This window comes from Tachysurus fulvidraco, chromosome 15 (assembly GCF_022655615.1).
Source record: "Tachysurus fulvidraco isolate hzauxx_2018 chromosome 15, HZAU_PFXX_2.0, whole genome shotgun sequence".
Lineage (NCBI taxonomy): Eukaryota > Metazoa > Chordata > Actinopteri > Siluriformes > Bagridae > Tachysurus > Tachysurus fulvidraco.
This window is the reverse complement of record NC_062532.1, coordinates 9,193,363-9,211,082: the sequence shown is the minus strand read 5'-3', so window position 1 is coordinate 9,211,082 and position 17,720 is coordinate 9,193,363. Positions and strand designations below refer to the sequence as shown.

The window sequence follows — 17,720 nt, the reverse complement described above, 5'->3', positions numbered from 1 at the left end:
CAACAGGTTAAACACAAATGATGAGACAGTGGGATGAACATGTTAATTCAACAAAAGATTAAAAATAATAATAATAATAATAATAATAATAATAATAATAATAATAATAATAATGAAAACATATTTAACATAATCACACAAGGAAAATAATATATGGCAGCTCTGTAGTGGTTTAAATACCGAAACATCTGATATAAAGAGATGCTAATCTCTAGTGTGCATGCATGTTTTCATTACCCATGAAAAAAAATGTCAGAAAATTTGTTATTTATTTTACTATATCATTTTCAAAGGGTCGGCTTTAAAATGTCATTTTAAAAAACTACCAACTGCATAGGGCTAATTTGGCTTGTACACACCTAACACCATGTCTTAACATATTGGCCTCTTTTGCTTCATTTAAATCATATGGAATGGACAAGTTTATGTGTGTGTGTGTGTGTGTGTGTGTGTGTGTGTGTGTGTGTGTGTGTGTGTGTGTGTGTGTGTGTGTGTGTTTCATTTCTTTCCAGGAATGCTACAAGCTACAATAATACAAATGATTGTATAATAGCACAAAATCTTATATTTTCATCCCCTTGACAAATATTTTTCACAATACCAAAAAAGAATTTATACAAATATACAAATTAAACACAAAGAATGAGAGAACAATTAACATAAATAGATAATGAATTTCTCCAACCAAAAAAGGGAAAATATTTTTATTACATTTAAGGAATCGGTGACTAAGAGAAATTTTATAGTTGACTCTTTGTGGTTGAGTATATTTTTAAAATAATTGGTCCCAGTGCATGTGTGTATCTGTTTTCTCCATCTGCTTCTTAAACAGATTTGGCATACTTATGTGCTTCTCTCCTACACAAATCAGTGGCATATACTCAGTCATTAAAAAAATACAATTCCAAGAGTAGGCCTATATGTTGGGAATGGAGAGAAACAGTGACAGGTGGTCCTCACAGAGGATTTCTGCTTGCTGTACAAGTGCTACCAGGCTATGCACCGTCCATGTTTAAAAGTTTATTTGGGGGTGGGCAAATTCAGCAGGCACTTTTTCTTCTTCTTTCCTTGGATAAGCAAATATACCCCTTCTTGTCTTGGCTACTGCTATTCCTTCCACAGTACAAACATTGTTACACTACCTTATCAAGGCCTTGATAGAGTAGTATAAATCGGCTGCTCCCAGTTTGCATTAGGGCTGTGAGAAGGTGGAATAGACAAGCTATTCAGTATGGTGCCTCCATAGGGCCTCCTTGATGAGTGGAAGTAGGGGTACTGGTAAAGGCTGGAGGCGTAGCTGGAATATGGGCTGTAGTAGCCAGGGTTTTGCAGGTCTGTATAGTCGCATGGTGAGCTTGGGAAAGAAGCAGTTGATGTAGTGCAACTCTGAGCACCATAGGAGACATAGTCAGAGTGAGAGGGTGAGCTGTGAGAGGGCTCACTGTAGTGATTTGGGCTCATCTGCTCTGTTTTGATGTGTGGTCTGTGCTGACCCATGTCACTGGATCCAGAGGAAGAGGCTGAGGTGGAAGAGGAAGAAAGGGCTGCTTTGCGGCTCCAAGCAGTCCCACTGGACCCAGAATGGCTGTACGAAACAGCGTAAATACCAGGGTTGGGTTCAGAAACCATGGAAGAGGCTACAGTGTGCCCGTTGACAGGAAGATACTGATCGAACTCACGCACATCAAAGGCCTCTATGTTGCTCATGACGTCTGTACTGAGCTCGGAAATGTCTACATTGCTGAAGTCAATGTTCTGACGACCAGTTTCCAGGTGACGCCGGCCTTCATTCTTCATGTCTTGTTTTCCTCCATGACCATGGTGAAGGTCAGTTTTAGGGGTTGTAGGTGGTGTTGGTGGTCCATGGGGCTGACCTGAAAAATGTATTAGTGACAATGTTAAATACAACAAAGGATAAGAGATGGTGCCTGAATGTCACTTGTTCTGTCCCCAATATTACAGATTACGATCTCCCACATACAGAGTAAACATAACCCACCTGGATGGTCCGTGTGATGATGATCCATTAATCCTGCTAGGCCACCCATGCCTGGCTCCGCTTTGTACATGTGATGGCTTAGCTCAGCCCCAGAGTCAGAGTCACTTTGTCCTGGTTTCACACTCTTCCTACGCCTCGGCTGGTACTTATAGTCAGGGTGATCCTTCTTGTGCTGTACCCTCAGTCTCTCGGCCTCCTCTACAAATGGACGCTTTTCATTCTCTGACAACAAGCTACAGTAAGAAAGATATATATAATTAAAAATACATTATTTTCTAAAAGCACTTTCATATATATAGGCACTGTAAATCATGTAGATTAAAAAAGCATTAAATATGGAAATCCCAAACCATAATTAAAAATCACTTCTAATACAAACTGCTTCTGATTGAAACGAATAGAATTTCAAAAGACATTTTATACACCTTGGATGTATTGACATATAACGTCATCTCATATGACATATGATATATGCATATAACAGAGGAACCTATGACAGTAAAAACAGAATAGAAATCTAAGAATTTCGGCAACAGTTCAGTGACTAGACATCTAACAATTTCGTTCATCTAAAATTAGGAAATACAGTTATCAGCAAAACCTTTTGTGTGCATTAAAAAAAAATTAAAAAGTCAATAAAAAGCAGAACAGTTTTAATAAAATGTAAAATATATCAATTAATGATTTTAAAACAAAAACAAGCACAACAATAACAAAATACTAGAAGTCAATAAATAATAATAATAATAATAATAATAATAATAATGCCGATAACAATAATAATAATAATAATAATAATAATAATAATAATAATGCCGATAATAATAATAATAATAATAATAATAATAATAATAATAATAATAATAATAATAATAATGTGCATACAATAAAAGTGCAATGCATGAGAAAAGCTCACCGCCAGAGTTTGCCCAGGGTTTTGCTGAGTTCTGCGTTATGAAGGTGAGGGTACTGATCAGCCAGTTTTCTGCGTGCCGCCTGCGCCCACACCATAAACGCGTTCATGGGCCTCTTCACGTGCGGCTTGCTCTTGAGTGTACCGTTGGCTCGTGCGGGCATCGGCACCAGTGACCAGTCGTACCCTTTGAGCACCTGAGAAACGGCGTCACGGATACATGCCGGGAACCTGTCATCTTCATCTTCATCATTTTTTTTGCTAGACGAGTGGAGCAATCCTTGGCTGTCCGATCCGGCCGGTGACGAGGGCGCATCCGAATCCGACTCGTCCAGAGACGCCGAACTGGAGGTTCCTGTAGGACTACACGGTGCGTCCGCCATAGACTTGTCGCGCTCCTCGGTCATTTCTGTGTACCTCTGGTCAAAATCCTTCTTGATATCAGTGAAATCTTCCTCGTATCCCTCACGTGTGGATAGTGCAGATGATTTAAAGCGCAGTTGGAAACTCAAATCTCGTTGTGCGTCTCGGTGACAGTCGCTAAAAAGACTTTTTCGCGAAGTTAGAACCTGTCACGCCTCTTCTGCTCCTCATTGGTGGACTACACTACCATACTATTCTCTTATTGGTGGAGGACTATTCGTAGTCAAATATAATAAAGCCTATCACTTTGAAGCCTATTAAAGAAACACTTTAACAACAGGCAAGGATTAAAAATCTGGAGTCTTTTCTGACATGGATCATCTTAATGATCCCAATAAAGATGTCTTTAATAATTAAAAGTCTTAATGATAACAAAATACTTTTATACAGATGTTTAGCTCTTTGGATTGTTGAATATTTTAAAATATCCCAGATGTTTTTCGTTTTAAATGTACAGTTAAATGTACAAATAATTATCATCATATTAACAGTTTGTAGCACTTATTATAAATAAACTATTTCCAGTCATATACTTAGTGATTTGTTTTCTGTAACTGTCTATAACTATTGTACCTCACATCTCGTCACATGTTATAAGATGTTTGAGTTCAACACAAGTAATTTGATCAGTGTGATTAAAACAAGCATAAAGAAGAAATCACTGTCCTTAAAGTAATGTTTATGCATAATAGGACACAGCAAGGTTCATAACTTAATCAAGAATTACTGTAGATGATTATAAAACAAACAAACAAACAAAAAAAACATAGAGGAAGTCAGAATATGTAGACAAAGTGATTTTAATTGCAAATTAAAGTTTTACATAAGTTCTATATGAGATCACTGAACACAATTTTCTATCAACACACAGGCCATTGATCAGTTTATGGTTTTAACAGGTGAGACCAGCCACTAAATAAAAATCTGATCCTTTTACTTTGTCACCTTTTTAGCAACCATTAGTTGTGTTATATGGGCTATAAAGAGATTAAACTACTGCTCATTTTAGTGAAAAGGTTTATAAAAAGTTACTCCTGCTAATGTTTAATAGTGTTAACAGTTACCAAACACTGGTAACCCTTTTATCTTATGCAATTTATTCTTTCATAAATATCACCATCACTTTTTAAAACAACAGCCATTCTGTAGATTTTATGCCTTGTAAAAATTATTTCTATGGGACCAACTTTTTTGCTGTGGAGCCAACAATGTCTTCATTTGAATGTAAACAAATAAACCAGAGTCATGTTAATACTTTAGGGAAGCTATACAAAGAAGACTCATGCTGTAATAAAACAAGGCCTCTGTCTACCATTTATATCATGGAAGAATAACGGGGCATTAAAACTTAAAGGTCTCTTTGTTAATCCCTTCAACAGGTTCCTAAGTTAAAACGGAAGTCATCTTCTGACAATAGTTTATTTGTTAAAAGCTATAAATGGATGGGGGAAATAGACACACATTTCACTTTCAAAGAAACAAACCTAAATGCTAGCGACAGTGTGTGAGAGACATGATGATAAAGAACAGCGATTTAATCACTTCTAATCAGCCTTTTTTTAGTGTTCCTTTGTATTCATGCTTTGCAGTGTTGATTTTTATCATTGGCATTCACATTAAAAGGCAAGGCATGTTTCTCTTGGCAAGCATGTTGGAAGCTTGTTTAATGCTTGCAGTAGGTGGCTGGGATAGCAGTTCAGACAGAGACCTGTGGATTTTATTCATATGAGCACATGGATTAAGAAACAGGAGATTTTATTTACATTGTGGATCCGTCATATTCTTAACATGAATTGCACAATGATAAATTATATAATTTATGACATATTTCTGTGAGGTAAGTGATTTCTTTGTTTGTTATTTACAAATCTAAAAGTGAATAAAATATCTTTACTTTTGTAGATACAAATAAATATCAGACTAAAATATTCTTGGCACTGGTGTAATGGTATTCATATTTTTCTCAATTTAGTTCCCTAAGGTGAATGTTTTAAGGTACGTAGGTTCAGCAGTTTTTGAACATATTTACTTGTTTCCAGTTCATTTAGATTGTGTTTGAATTACAGGTTTATTCTTATTCTTGCAAACATCAATACATATGAAAGATAACAACTGATGGATCTATGTTATTTGTTACATCGGTAATTCCCATTCAGTTTACTCAGTTCTCAGTTTTCACAGGTCTTGGTTCAAATTGGGTCATAGATTGTGTCATACATAGTGTTTCACTTGGTCGTAATAAAAACAATTATAAGTACTGAACTGTATATTTAGCTTTAACTGGTGATTATGGTTACACTTTAACTGAAGAGGCAAGGTGTCATTTGATACCAAAGTTCCACTAACAGATGTGGTTCATATTTAAACAAATGTTCAACTACTTTAAAGAACGACAACGAATGCTGAAAAGACAGGGGCATCTGGCATAGAAGGGAGGATCATGAAAGCTCTTGCTCAGCAAAAAAAATTGGAGGACAGCTCAGTTTCAGCTCACAATTAATGGCAGAAAAAGAGGCAAGGCAAAACATTGACCGACAGCTGGTTTCACTTGCCGCCAAGTGGTGGGATCGGTTGGTGGTTTCGGTGGGCTCTGGTGTCAGAAGAGGGGAAAGGCAGGAAAAGAACAGAGGTAAAATGAATCCAGCACTTGACCTTCACTGCTCTGTGTGTTGTGGAGAGTCCGCTGCACTCCATGTTCAGAGAGAGAAAGAGGGAGTGACAGAGAGTGAGAGAGAGAAAGAGAGAGAGGAAGAGAGACAGAGACAGAGACAGAGAGAATGAGAGAGAGAGAGCGAGAGAGAGAGAGAGAGAGAGAGAGAGAGAGAGAGAGAGAGAGAGAGAGAGAGAGAGAGAGAGAGAGAGAGAGAGAGACTCACATGAACTCCGAATGTCCCAGTGTGGGGCGGAAGGTTTTAATTTCAGCTTTTGTGATTCCTCAAAGGGGGGATTTGGTTAGAGACAGACCAAGTAAAGCCTGCTATAGCTTTGGTTCTCTCAGACTGTGGTCAGATTTAGCTCTACAAGTGTACAAGTCTCTCCAGCTTAAATAATGCGAATTCAAGATTGAATTACAAAATTGTTCACAGGGAGCTCTCATCCCTTTTTATTTAGCGGTATTATAAAATCCTTTTGTCAGAATCCCATTCCTTTAGATTTGAGCAAATATGGCTACAATCAGTCAATAATATGCTTTTCAGACTTTTTTTCTGTGACAATTCTAATAGCATCTAAGCAGTACAAATGTTTATATTAGTAAAATATTACAGGAATATCTGTTCATTTTTATTTATTCATTTATTTATTTTACTTTTTCTCATGTGAAACTACGTTTGTCACATTGCTATCGTACTAGAGCGTTCACCATTTAGACTGTAAAAACAAGGATATGAACTCTCCACTCCCCTTGTCTTTTTGCCCTCGTGTTCACCCAGCCTGCTAAAGATACAGCCAAACCACACACTAAACAAGCTCTTACAGCTACTGAGCCACAACACAGCTCTGTGAAATTGGAAAAAAAATTAAAAGTCTCTCTGTCTTGCTTTGTCTGCTCTCTCTCTCTCTCTCTCTCTCTCTCTCTCTCTCTCTCTCTCTCTCTCTCTCTCTCTCTCTCTCTCTCTCTCCGTCACTAAACAGTTCTCCTGAAATGGAGTTTTGCAACTTTATATTATGTAAATAACTTATGCAGTTGACCATATTCTGCCCACTCCATTTTATCAAATCCTGTTAGATCATTTAAGTTAAGTCAAAACATATTTAAAAAAAAAAAGAGCTTGTACAACCCACCCCCTCCCTCTCCAGGAGTAAAGCGCTGATGTCTTATGTGTCTGGAGCTTGGCAGATGTGCTTTGCACATCTGGACATCTCACAAGAGGACAGACCTGCGGATGTTCAAGCAAGTTAGCCATTTGAACTTTACTGGTTCTAATTATGCCCCACCCCCAAGCAGTTTTTGCAAGTTAGGCCATCCCTTTGACCCATGACCCCCTGCTTCCCTAAATTCATTCTGTAAAAACATCTTAATGAGGAGTTCACTAGACCAATTGAAGGTTTTATTTAAACCTATTAGGAGGCGCAGAGAGGTGGTAGAGGTAGAGGTAGAGGGAAGGTGTTTTGTACTGAAGGAAACAATTAGTACAAACTGTGTAGAATAAATTAGCCTGAAACTATTTTTCAATGCCATGAGGAAACCATTTCAAGTAGTTCCAGGTTTTATTGTGGGGAAGAGGGAGGGCTGCAGTGTACCATGTCATTTCTGATTATTTCAGATCTTGTCCACAGCACAACAATAAAGCATTTTTAATGTTGAATTAAAACATATGAAAATGAATAATAAGAAAACACATATCTTGTATATGATATACTTGTCTTGCATTTTTGCATTTTTTTTAATGTAATAGTTTATTTACGTGAAGAATCAAGACATGATGTGGTTTGACTTCACAAACATTAGTGCAACTCTGAAAAAATGATTTCACTGATCCTCATTCATTTATCATTTTACTTTCCTATGTTTCCTATAATTTCGGAAAGTGCTTTGCATTATTGACTAAAACTGCAATGTTATTCTTCATAATATTTAAGGACAATTGTTCATTCTTCAAAAAGTTATCTGATGCAACCATAAGTACTGTAAATGGTTTTGAGAAATTGGAAAATCAACTGTAATGGAAATCACAACATGGGCTCAGGAATACTCCCAGAAAACATTGTCGTTGAACACAATCCACTGTGCCATTCGCCGTTGCCGGCTAAAATTCTATAGGTAAAAAATATCATATCTAAACATGATCCAGAAGCTCAGCCTTTTCTCTGGGCCGAGGCTCATTTAAAATGGTCTGTTCTGTGGTCAGATGAATCAAAATTTTAAAAATTAAAAAAAAAAGAGGACACGGACAACCCAAGTGGTTTTCAGTGCTCAGTGCAGAAGCCTGCATCTCTGATGGTATGGGGTTGCATGTGGCATGCACAGCGTATGGCATGCACAGCTTACACATTTGGAAAGGCAGCATCAATGCTGGAAGGTATATCCAAGTTCTAGAACAACATACTGTATGCTCCCATCCAGACGTCGTTTCTTTTAGGGAAGACCTTGCATTTTCCAACATGACAATGCCAGACCACATACTGCATCATGGCTGCGTAGAAGAAGGATCCGGGTACTGAAATGACCCATAGAAAACATTTGGCGCATCATAAAGAGGAAGATGTGACAAAGAAGACCTAAGACAGTTGAGCAACTAGAAGCCTGTATTAGACAAGAATAAGATAACATTCCTATTCCTAAACTTGAGCAACTTGTCTCCTCAGTCCCCAGACATTTGCAGACTGTTATAAAAAGATGAGGGGATGCCACACAGTGGTAAACATTGCCTTGTCCCAACTTTTTTGGGATGTGTTGATGCCATTAAATTGAAAAGTATTTTTATATACTTATATATATATACTTTTCCCTTAAAATGATATATTTTCTCAGTTTAAACATTTGATATGTCATCTATGTTGTATTCTGAATAAAATATTGAAATTTGAAAATTCCACATCATTGCATTATGTTTTTATTCACAATCTGACAATATTTTTTGGAATCGGGTTTGTATGTACTGTACATGTTTTTGTGATTTGATATGCATACATATACTGTACGTGTCTTCATTGTTAATGCTTTGAATACTTTATTCACAATTTTATTACCCTAAAGACATTTGTTCTGTTTGACCTTAATTTTAAACAAGATATTCCATTGTAAACTGTGCATTATTAATTATTTTACACGTTCAGATTTCACTAAGTAGCAAAAAACTAAAATGAATGCAGAATGAGGTTAACTCTGTCTGTAAAGCAAGAGTTATTTAACTAAAGAAATATGTCATGCAAACATATGGCATTAACAATACCCTACTGTATTTCTCATTAGCATGCTTAAAACACTCAGGGCCTACATTCGTCCAGTGTTACTGTACTTATCAATAATATTTACTTATGTATTTATATAATTGTGTTATATTCATATAATTGTGTATTTGTATATAAATGAGTTCACCACAATCCAAAAGTTTTGCCAATTTCTCACTATTTGCTTGACGTGGAAATTTTGAAATTAGCTCAGTTGCCCATGTGTGTGCATGTGTGTGTGTTTTGTTGCACACTCCTAGCATTACCTGGACTTTATTCTTCAACTTTTACTTTTAACTTTAACCATGAGAGTTACCATAGTTGTTTTGTCAGCTTGAAATAATGTGAATCTTAGTGGCAGCTGGTGTTTTTTAAAATCGGGGTAAGCACAGGTGTCTCTTATTGAACTGTATGTTTGTGTGTCTCATGTATTATCTCTTACAGTTTTTGGTCTGGCATCCTGTTTAATTCTCACTCTCTTCTCCATAAAAGCATCTAAATACTTTTCCAAAACGAGGCTGGCATCATTAATAGTGTCTGCCACATTGTCCTAAAAAGCAGCTAAACTTTTTTTAATGAAGATGGTGACAACTTGCCATTGGAATTTCTACCCCTAAACAAACAAGAAATATCTAAAACTAAGAGAAAATGATCAAACATGAGTTTATATTTTCAACTTATTTAAAATAGTTACCAATTTAAATATTATATAACATCCGATATGAGCTTTTGAACAGTTATAGATGAGTTTTTTGACTAGTATTGAGCACTCTTTCTGACTAGTGCAGATATGTTTATAAGTTTAAGATGATAAGTTTAATGATGATCATTACCATGTCAATGATTGGCAGTGGGATATTAGGTGCAGCTCCTTTGAAAGATATCCCAATCATCATCTGGAGAAGCTCTGCATCCATTTAAGACAATAGAATAGCACAATGTCTAATAAAGGTTGAGATATTTTTATATGCAAAAATAAATACATTTAGGATTACTTTTGGTGTATTCTATTAGATTGGAGAGATGTGTGGATCAAACAGCAGTAAGAGCCATTGTATATTTAGGAACACTATCTCCATTTACTGTAAAACACTATTAGTTCAGTTTATGTTGCAACTTTGGTCTGTGGTACTGTAAGTAAAAGTATGATTATTATACCAGCTTTCGGTGTTGTGGAGTATCAAACTATTACTGATTTTATCTTATATAATTATAATAATAAGTCTTTATTATAGGCTAATTAGTATAGTGAGATGTATATAGCTTAATGCTCATTAGGTTTCTGTTTGATCAACTATAGTTTAATTTAAATAAGTGTTTTAGATGCAAGCATTTTTACTTTTTAGCAGTCCTAAATAAATAAATGTGCTATTGTGCATTTGTATAATATATTTGTATAATATTTTAATTAAATTACAAGAACCGTCTTTTTGGATTTTTACATTTTTGTTTATGATTAGCTTTGGGAGCAGATACTTTCTAGGAATGAGAACATGAGTGATGCCACAAGGCAGTTAACAGATGGTCATGTCTTGTCTGCTGCCTGACTCTGCCTTTGGGTGATCACCAGTTAACCAATACATTTACAGTCAGATTACAATTTGTATCTATAGTCACAAAAAATACCACTTGTGCCAAAATCTTAAGAGCTGGGACACTTAAGCCCAATTCAGATTGGGTTATTTGATCAGGGGGACATCTGTAATGCATTTTTTACACATCTTCTCAGTGATAAAACTCTTACATATGGATAGCAATAAAAATACTACAAGAGGAGCAAGTTTCTAGTAGGTTGTATTTTCCATGAAGCCAGATGTGTGTCATAAGATATTTCAGGACCTGGCTATTACTTTATATGTTCATGTATTTGCAGTATCATCACCTTTTAGCTTTCTATAAATAATGACTAGTTACTATTGACTAATGACTATAAAACTAGTCATTATTTATAGAAAGCTAAAAGATGAAGATATTGCAAACACATGAACATATATAATATATGTAAATAATGCTTTATACATTATTATACAAAAATTATGGACAGTTCTATCTGCATGTCATAGTTATGCCAAAATTGGCACTGAACTACAGTACATTACCTACAGTATCAGCCCCAGCACATCACATGAACATGTCCCACTAATCCTTTCACAGCCATGTACAGTACATACCCTGCTTGTTTTTGCCTTATATCCATTGTATCCATTGTCTAAGGTTCTTGTTTCACTGTTTTGGTTATTTATTTTACTTTGTGCTCATCATTGCCACCTATCCATGTTACTTGCCAGAGCTAAAATTATCGGAAGATAGCTGAGTTTGGTGAAAAACTAAAGGTAAAATCAGCCTATAATTTTCTCAGAGGAGGATGGAGAAAAACACAAAAATGGCCAAACCAGATGGCAATACAATCACAGAGTAGCACCTGTAAAATGGGAAATTACCCGAAGACCTCATGTAAATTTAATTCCGTCTAGCTAGAGCTTTAGTCTGCTTCCGCTAACACAGCCAGCACACACATTCTGTTTAAGAGAATTATAATTCATGAAATTGTTACTGGATAACGAGGAGCACTTATGAAAATATAGCATGACTACCCACATTATAATTTTATACTAGAAAAGCATTTTTTTTTTACTTTTATACCAATACAATCCTAAAACTCATAATTACATTCATTCTCATTCCATTTTTTGACATTATGTTGAATAAGTGTATCTATTACAGTCCAAACACTGCAGTCTCATTTAAATTATTCAGTGTTAATGGAGATAAAACAGACTACATTTGGCAATTTGTCCTTGTGCATGTAACATTTAAGAACACTAGCACTTACTCCTGCACAGTAAGGAGTTATAGCTGTCACTGTTTGTTCAAAATCTGACACTTATTTTATCAGTTGGAGGGAGAAAACAGGTTTGCACTTCTGCCATTGTTGGCTACAAAATTTGTAATGGAATTGAATTCTGCCCCACTCAGGCTACACTTTCCTTTCCTCTGCCAAATTAATAAATGTATTTAAAATGTAGGCTGAATTACTTTACAGTAATAGTTATATTTTTTTTTTAAAAAAAACATGGCACACTAAAAGCTTTTTTGTGAATTGTGTTTATGTCATTTGTCCACTCATGAAGCCAACAAGAGGTTAAGGTATGTCAGCTGCACAGAGATACCTGAACAAACTGGAGCAAAACCTTGGAGTGTAAAAACTTGCCAAATTGTAAGTCCACTAATTAGCAGCAGGATACAGTGCAGTTTTGCTCTTGTGTTAAATGGCTTTATATTCTACATTAACAAAGGATATTTATTTGTTGTCCTCATTATTTGTCTGCTCTAAATAGTGGGAGCAAAAGATATCATTTGCTGCAGGGTGGGTTTTTCCTCTTAACTACTTCACTTTTTCAAACCGTTGCTGCTCTGACAGCTTCAATAGTCCTACTGCATGCAAATATAAAGCTTTTAACAACAAACATCAGTACCTTTGTTTGCTTACTTATTTGCATGATTTTCTTTTTTTTCTGACAACTTGTTTAATTTGTGTTATTGCTTTAAAAGCCAGGTTAAGCTCAAAGCCTCTTGGTTTGTATTCCTGTGTGTATGTGCATGTTGCAGCATTGACTGGGCACCAATCTCCATCATCTACAAAGTCATAAGCATGAGAAGGGGGGCTGGGGGGTGGGGTGGTGCATGGAACGCATTTCCTGTGCCCTCAAAGGAGTCTAAGGAATAAAGGATTGAAAGTGTACTGTTGCAGAAGAGTTTTTCACTGAGCTGTATGCACTGATCTTCAGAAGACAGCACACATGAAGTTGCCTTCAATGCACTGATACTGATGCTTTGCTGGGCTGCTTCGTATAATTAATTTATCAGAGATTAAAAAATATTTGCTAATAATTTAACTGAGCTACATTCATATAACCTGTCCAATCATTATTTAGGATGATATTGATATAGATTGATATTGTTTTACAGCACAAATTCTCCACTTCTGTAGTGTGACTGAGGCTTTATGAAATACCCACCTTAGTAAAGCACCTATTTTGGCAAGCTTAACCTTGTTGTATGTGAGTGTGCATGTGCATGAAGCAAAACAATGTATTCATTTTGGCCTTACCCTATTGCTATAAACAGTGAGCTATTCAGGTCAGCAAGCAGTGTGTAAAGGATTGAAATTTCATATCAGCAGAAGTGGTCAAATCTCTGGCACCGTCTTCCCCAGTATACCTTACAATATCCCACATTTATTGTATGTGTGTATGTGTGTGGGTGTACTAGATAACATCCTACTGCAACAGAATCACATTCTGTTGTTGAGTATCATTTTAAACATTTTTGTTTGACTTCAAATGTGGTATGCATAGCAAACTGGCAGCACCAAATCTATAGCTCACGGATTATATAGGGTATTTACAGTGTATATCTATATCTATCTATCTATCTATCTATCTATCTATCTATCTATCTATCTATCTATCTATCTATCTATCTATCTATCTATCTATCTATCTATATACTCTGTACACACACACATAGAGAGAGAGAGAGAGAGAGAGAGAGAGAGAGAGAGAGAGAGAGAGAGAGAGAGAGAGAGAGAGAGAGAGAGAGAGAGAGAGAGAGAGAGAGAGAGAGAGAGAGAGAAATATATATATATTATAATTTTTTCAGCAGAAAAGCTATGGCAAGGTTTGTTGTTTTTAGCCATTTATTTCACTGCTAATCCAGTTGTACAGATTGATTTAATAGTACATAATGTTAGTTATGCACACCGTTTCCTCTGGTGGCCTCTAATGACAACCCTTGAGACAAGTTAGGTCAACTTTAATATCCTCCATAAATCTTGTATTCTTACTACACATGTGCTCCTGTCTGCATACCCCATTTACTTTTAAAATGCCACTCTTGGTTTGTGTAATATTTATTACATTTGTCACATTCATTTCTCTTGTACTTGCCACCACCATAGTATTTATGAAAAAGACAAGTAAAATGATTGTTTTCTTATTGTTCACCTTTTCTCACAACTGTATATATGCTTTTGGGTGCATGTCAAACCATTCTAAACAATGTAATGTGTAAGGATTCACAGATCAATAAATGTATTATACATCTGGAAATCAGAACATGGTTGTGAAAGCTGAAAAGTTTGACCATATTTCTAATGTAAGCCATTGACCTAATTGCCTTCCCACTGCTCCTGACACATAACACATGTAGGGTTGTATGTAATGCTCATGCTCACTTACTCAGGCTTTATGGGCCTTTGGCCTTTGACCAGCTGAATTAATTCAATTCAATTCAATTCAATTCAATTTATTCGTATAGCACTTTTAACAATGGACACTGCAAAAAAGCAGCTTTACAGTAGTATAGAAACAGGGAAGTTTAAAATGAAGTTACTCTAACATTTATTCCTAATGAGCAAGCCTGAGGCGATGGTGGCAAGGACAAACTCCCTGAGATGATATGAGGAAGAAACCCATCCTCATTCGCATAACACTGGACATGTAAATGTAAATATTGTCCTTTATACAACAGTTTGAGAGAGAGAGAGAAATAAATCATAGGTAATCATGTGATGGGGGCATGGTGGCTTAGTGGTTAGCACATTTGCCTCACACCTCCAGGGTTGAGGGTTCGATTCCCGCCTCCACCTTGTGTGTGTGGAGTTTGCATGTTCTCCCCGTGGCTCGGGGGTTTCCTCTGTGTACTCCGGTTTCCTCCCCCGGTCCAAAGACATGCATGGTAGGTTGATTGGCATCTCTGGAAAATTATCCGTAGTGTGTGTGTGTGTGTGTGTGTGTGTGTGTGTGTGTGTGTGTGTGTGTGTGTGTGTGTGTGTGTGTGTGTGTGTGTGTGTGTGTGTGTGTGTGTGAGAGAGAGAGTGAATGAGAGTGTGTGAGTGAATGAGAGTGTGTGTGTGCCCTGCGATGGGTTGGCACTCTGTCCACAATGTATCCTGCCTTGATGCCCAATGACGCCTGAGATAGGCACAGGCTCCCCATGACCCGAGAAGTTCGGATAAAGCGGTAGAAAATGAAAATGAATAAATGAATGAATAATCATGTGATGGTGAATGTTAATGTACAAATGTACATTATATCACTAATAGTGATAACAAGAAGGTAACACATGACAATAGGGCTTCCTGGAACTAATAGTGTCCATCCACTCCAGCAAATTTGGACAACTTGTGAGAATAGTAAGACAATAGCATCCAAACACCCCAGTTCACCAAACGCTCTATGCCCATTAACCCTCCAGGTCTGCTCCTTTAGAAAGGACTATTCATAAAAAAGCTAGACTAAACAAATATGTTTTTAGCCTGGACTTATACACTGAGACTGTAGGTCTGGGTCCTGAACACTAATTGGAAGGCTGTTTCATAACTGTGGGGATCTGTAAGAAAAAGCTCTGCCCCCTGCTGTAGCCTTTACTACTTGAGGTACTTCCAAATAGCCTGCACCTTTTGATCGAAGAAGGTGTGACAGATCATAAAAAACAAAGATCGCTCAATAAGAAATGTACCTATTCTCCTGAGTCATGGACCACACACAAACACACAATCCTGTATCTGCCACATTTGCAAAATCCTGGTTTGCATGTTCCCAGATGATGCAAAGTTAAAATATTTGTCTTCTGCATGTGAAATTATGGATACACTCTGTCATATATCATCACTGTACTGTACAGTACAGCTTATAAGCATTGTTTATGATGTTATATCTTTTTGATATAAATTAAAAAATGGCTTACTGAATTTGTTTAGAGAAAAAAATATGCCATTTAAAGACATAAAATGCCATGTTTCTTTCTATCTCTTTCCCCTCTACTGCTCTTGTCACAGTTGTGTGCGTTCGCCTCAGGGAGATCACAAAGAAGAGCTTTGTGAAAGGATGCAGCTGCCGAAATCCGACTAGATCCAGCTGAAGAGAGAAGGGAGCAGGTGGGTCAACGGCGTGACCCCTCTGTTCCCAGAATATCGGGCTGCAGTCCCGTCCTTCAACACACACACAAACCTTTTTTTTTCTGTGCTACTGAACAAGCAGAAACAACACACAGCAAACAAGAGACAAAAATTAAAATGACATCTCTGAAGCAGATTCCAGTTCCAAGAAAATATAAACCTCTCAAGACACACTTATAAATTTTACTCAAGTAGCCCCTTGGCATACAAATATATTAAACAGCCATATACAATGCTCTGAACATTGTTCTTCTCTCTGCCTTATTGTGATAAATAACATATCAGTAGAACACTGAATATAAGGATAAAGCATGTTTGTGATGGCAATGGAGAGGAAGAAGTCCTGTCAGGTCTTAGAGACAGATATGTTAACAGGTCACAGAGCTGCCAAAAATGGGGATTTTCTGTAGGGCAGTGGGGACTTTGGTAAAATGACCCCTTTTCCGGCTTTCCACGAGGAACTCACTTTTCTTTACTTTTACTCATGTTCTTACTTTTCACCAAATAGATCAAACACAATCTCTCACATTCTTTATCTGATTGTCAGATCTATTACCACAGGGCTTACCATGCTATGACATCAATGGGATGCAAATTTTCCATAAGATTTCAATGCATGCTTTAATTCAAATGATGTAGAAGATCAAAAATTTCTGTCTACAGTTTCGGTTATCATCCATTCACTATTTTCCATTCAACTTCACAGCTTAACAATAAAAGCAAAATATTTTACAACATATTCACCCTTTCAATAATTTTATACATAATCTGACAGGCCCATAAATAGGTTTTCGCCTGGCTGTTCCTAAAAATGTAAAAACATGCATTTGTCTGGATGTCATTGTATTTTTTTTCCCTTCACTGAAACTAAGGGGCATTGCACAAACCTGTTGTAGCATGAGAATTCCTCTGTTTACAAAGCAAGATCTATAACTACATAGTACAACAAGGTTGATGTGGAAGAACTTTAGGGGCTCTTTCCTAACCCCAGCTGAACACCTTTGGGATCAGTGTCGACATAAATCTCCTACCTAAGTCTCCCTCCTACATAAGGCTAATTACCTTGAGGTTGAATAGCCACAAATCCCTGTGGTCATGTTCCAAGATCTAGTGGAATGTCTTTACAGATCAGAGGCAGAGGAATAGCTGTGATACCAGTATAGCAGGAACTAGCTCACTTTTAATGGCCATGATTTTGGAATAAGATGTTCAACAAGCACATTTTAGTGTAATTGGACGCTTTTATGCCATAGATAACAGCTCCAGATAACAGCCAGGAGAGGTAATACCCATCAATCTTAATTTATATTAACATGTTTATTTGCAATAAATATTTCTGTCACATTATCTTGGAATTTACTTGTTTCTTGTTCATGCCTTTAATTAAATAATACTCATGTCCTTGTAAATGATTCACCCTCACGATGTCTGCAAGGTCAAGAGTTTCATTCAGAAAGTTGGACAAGCAAATAAAGGAGACAATTTGGAAGAGGAGGAGGGGAGGCTTCCAGTTTTGGAGTACAGTATATCTG

General features: G+C 36.7%; 1 protein-coding gene across 1 annotated transcript; it reads right to left on the bottom strand.

The window, feature by feature from the left end:
- Positions 1 to 434: 434 nt before the first annotated feature.
- Positions 435 to 3,460, bottom strand: sox8a (SRY-box transcription factor 8a). The gene is made up of 3 exons (XM_027141763.2): positions 2,916 to 3,460; positions 2,000 to 2,232; positions 435 to 1,874 (listed from the first exon to the last, which is right to left on the bottom strand). Exons 1-3 carry the CDS (start codon positions 3,317 to 3,319, stop codon positions 1,147 to 1,149), a joined length of 1,365 nt encoding a protein of 454 aa, XP_026997564.1. The 5' UTR covers positions 3,320 to 3,460; the 3' UTR covers positions 435 to 1,146.
- Between the last annotated feature and the right edge of the window lie 14,260 nt (positions 3,461 to 17,720).

Bases quoted from the DNA above. Each gene is read 5' to 3' on its own strand.
- sox8a (XM_027141763.2), bottom strand. From the start codon at position 3,319: ATGACCGAGGAGCGCGACAAGTCTATGGCGGACGCACCGTGTAGTCCT. The intron at 2,233-2,915 runs GTGAGCTTTTCT...TTCTTACTGTAG, and splicing joins ACCCTGGGCAAACTCTGGCG to CTTGTTGTCAGAGAATGAAA. The intron at 1,875-1,999 runs GTGGGTTATGTT...TACATTTTTCAG, and splicing joins TCATCACACGGACCATCCAG to GTCAGCCCCATGGACCACCA.